The 3,667-nt window shown below is 53.1% G+C and overlaps 1 protein-coding gene across 1 annotated transcript in view; it reads left to right on the forward strand.

Annotated features, from left to right (window-relative positions):
• The first annotated feature begins 9 nt into the window (after positions 1-9).
• The window catches only part of CD6 (CD6 molecule), a 9,508-nt gene continuing 5,850 nt past the window's right edge, over positions 10-3,667 (forward strand). Inside the window, exons 1-4 of the mRNA XM_023535844.1 lie at positions 10-304; positions 1,023-1,325; positions 2,434-2,499; positions 3,585-3,667. The exon at positions 3,585-3,667 is cut by the window's right edge and continues 1 nt beyond it. Of these exons, the coding sequence (XP_023391612.1) occupies positions 49-304; positions 1,023-1,325; positions 2,434-2,499; positions 3,585-3,667 (708 nt within the window). The 5' untranslated portion in view covers positions 10-48. The remainder of the gene's footprint in view (positions 305-1,022; positions 1,326-2,433; positions 2,500-3,584) is intronic.

A 3,667-nucleotide genomic window follows, 5' to 3' on the forward strand; every position in this document is an offset into this window, starting at 1 on the left:
GCACTGCGGCTGGCGGACGGTGGCAGCTCATGCGCCGGCCGCGTGGAGATGCTGGAGCACGGCCAGTGGGGTTCGGTGTGTGACGACACGTGGGATCTGGAGGACGCCCACGTGGTGTGCCGGCAACTGAGCTGCGGCTGGGCGATCCAGGCTCTGCCCGGCTTGCACTTTGCCCCTGGCCAAGGACTCATCCACCGAGACCAGGTGAACTGCTCTGGGGTGGAGGCCTACCTGTGGGACTGCCCTGGGCTACCTGGAGACCGCTATTGTGGCCACAAGGAGGATGCTGGTGTGGTATGTTCAGGTGAGTGAGCCACGTTCCTGAGCTTCGCCCTCCATCAACGCTTACTATAGAACTCCTGGGCACCAGGCCTGGAGTTAGTGCTAGAGAGAGAGTCTCTGTCCTTGCATGGTCACTGTCCAGGAGGGAAGATGAGACTCAGACAAGCACCACCTCAGGGAACGAGTGGTAAATGCCCTAGGAAAGGAAGCCAGGTGAAGTTTAGGGGTAACAGGCAATCCAGGGCTGGAGGAATAAGCCTGCCCACCTCCTGGAGGAGATGGCATTAGAGGTGAGACTTCCTGAGTGGGAGTTGGTTCTCTGGTTCAGAGCAGCAAGGGGAGATGGAGGCAGGGAGGCCCTTGGAGAGGCCATCGATAGTCCAGATGAGGCCATGAAATTCTGGTCCAGCCAGTGCTTCTTTATAAGGCGCAGGGGAATGGCGGGGGTTGGGGGGATCTTGTTAAATATAGATTCTGATTCAGTCGGTCTGCATTTCTAACAAGATTCCAGGTACTATCGGTGCTGCCGGTCCATGACCACACTTTGTGTAGCAAGGATGTAGGGAACTGCAGCCACATCGGATGGGGCAGAGAGGGCGATGTGGATGTGTAGGGAGAGCACACGAGATCTGGAGACCCGTTGGGCGTGAGGTGTCTGCCTTTGTGCATCTGGGCTAATGGGGCTTTGGGCCCAAAGGATCCAGACCTGACCCTGCGCCCCACCCCCTCCCACCCCACAGAGCACCAGTCCTTGCGCCTGACCGGGGGCAGGGACTCCTGCGAGGGGCAAGTGGAGGTGCATTTCCGTGGCGTCTGGAACACAGTGTGTGACAGTGAATGGTACACATCGGAGGCCCAAGTGCTCTGTCGGGCCTTGGGCTGTGGGACCGTGGCCAGAATACCCAAGGGGCTGCCCCACTCCCTGTCGGGCAGGATGTACTACTCGTGCAAGGGAGAAGAGCCCACCCTCTCGGACTGTTCCTGGCGGTTCAACAACTCCAACCTCTGCAGCCAGTCCAAGGCAGCCAGGGTCCTCTGCTCAGGTACCCCTCCTCCCACGCACCCACCCTTGCTCCCAGATGTGGACCGGGAATTCCACCCGGAATCCACAGCCTGAGACCTTGCAGCCCAAGCATCACCCCTTGGACTGGATCAGGAATGACGAATACTGGCACCAGAGGGACCATTGCCCCAGCATGCCCAGGGCAGATGTGCTAGTTAATCAGGGCATCTTTTTCCACAAATCCTCGGCTCAGCCCTACAACCCTGAATCAAATATTTATTAAAGCAGTGGCCTTTGCGGACCAGACTTGGCTCAAGAGATGAAACCAACTTGCCATCCCAGGGCTGACGATCTTAGTAAAAATAATATTAGGAGACACTAATAATAATATCGGTGACAGTGTCTGGAGCCCTAATCATGTACTAGGTGTTGCCAGACCCTTAGTATATCTTATGTTGGCTAAGCTTCACATCCACTCTGTGGATTGGGTTCTACTGTATTTTTACAAATCTAAGACAACATTAATATGTCACACCATTATTATTTTATGTACCATAACAGACAAAAACGCCACCAAAATAAACTCTCGATATGTCATCAATTGTAGTAATTGATGCCATCACCCCGATTTGTGAAGGTGTGAAAAAGAAAGAGGGTTTGACTTGAGGAAACTCAATATTAATGTCTCTGGAGTTCAGATACCTGGCTCTGAAATCCAGCTCTGCCATATACCAGCCTGGAGGTGTCAGTTTCCAGTCGACGTGGATGCCGATGCTCACGGGGTAGCTGGGATTTTGTAAGCTCCATCCCTGACCTGTCACGTGCTTATGATAATGACAATAATGTCAGCTTCCCACCTGAAGAACAAACCCGACCGAATGGAAAAGGGGTTTGTGGTCTGCAGCAGATTATGCAAAGGGGAAGGATAATTCCTTAATTAGCCTCTTGTTCTAACCAAAGGGCTTTCCCAGCATTTACTCCATGAGATTCTCCATGTTGTAGGAGGTGGGAAGGGTATGTTAGCCATGTGCCCCTCTGGGACCTAGCCCCCAGTTCTAGGTCATTTGTTTGTCACGTTCAGTCCCTGGCACACAGTAGGTGTAATATGGTAATATGTTTTGAATGAATGAGGCAGTACTTTCTGGCAGGTTCCCGGAGTCTGCTCAATCTGTCCACTCCTGAAGTTCCTGCAAGTGTTCAGCCGGTCACAGTAGGTGAGTGTCACTGGGTACACAGTGTCTCAGAGCCTCGGGCACCTGCAGCCATTTGTATGTGTGTGTCCTCCCAGGAGGGGCCTGATGGTTTGTGTCCTTCGCCCGCCACCCCCTCCCGCTCCCCACCCCCAGACACTGGTTTTGCCTTCACAGAGGAAGAGCCTCAAGCTCAGAGGGTGAACTGATGGGCAGAGTTGGCCGGAATTAGTATCCAAAGTCCTGATCTCCAGATCCATGCTCGGTCTACCTGCCAGCTGGGTGTAGCTTGGCTGGCTTCGGGGCAGGCTCCTGGGGCTCAGATCCCAGCTGTGCCCCTTGCCAGCTGTGCAACGTTGAGCACCTCTTAACTTTTCTGAGCCTCAGATCCCTTGACTATAAAACGGGGACAATAATCACAGTACCTCTCCCAGCACTGTTGTGAGTCTCCAGTGAATTAATTTTTATAAAGCACTTAGAACAGGGGCTTACTGGGTACACAGTGAGCGCTGTCTGGGCGTCGGTTATTCTCGTGTTTGTTCAGTCCAGGCATGGAGTCCCTGCCATGCTCACTGCTAGGGATAGCTCAGAGTCACCTTCTCTGAGAAGCCATCCTTGGTCTCCCCCCATAGAGAATTAAGCGACCTCAGCAGGGCCTCGTGCCTGCCCCTCCAGGTCCCTGTCCACACCCGCATCACAGCGGGCACCTCACATAGTGGACTGAATAGACTCGTTGATCTTCTTACTAGACAGAGACCCTCAAGGCCTGTGGCTCCGTTGTCATATTTATATCCCCAGTACTTTGTGCCTGGGACACAGTGGGAGCTCAATAATTGCTGAGCAGAGAGACATCCTTGTGGGCTGGTGGCAAGGAGAAAGTTTCACTCAGTCAGTTAGTCACTCGATATACATTTCTTGAGCACCTACTATATACCAGGCGCCTAAAAGCAAGTCGGAAATTTTTTTTTTTAAAGGGAAGTTTTTTTTTTAAAGGGAGGATAGGTCCAAAGGGAAGCGGATCAGCTGCCGACAGGATGGAGAGACAGGAAGGACAAGGAGAAGTCTATGTCCACTTCTCTTTCTCCCTGATCTGGGGTTCTTGCTTTCAGAACCTTCCGTGAAAACGGAGGACCAGGAATCTCGGGAGCTACTACTCCTCATCCTCTGCATCGTCCTGGGAGTCCTCCTCCTC

Source organism: Pteropus vampyrus, unplaced genomic scaffold (assembly GCF_000151845.1).
Source record: "Pteropus vampyrus isolate Shadow unplaced genomic scaffold, Pvam_2.0 Scaffold144, whole genome shotgun sequence".
Lineage (NCBI taxonomy): Eukaryota > Metazoa > Chordata > Mammalia > Chiroptera > Pteropodidae > Pteropus > Pteropus vampyrus.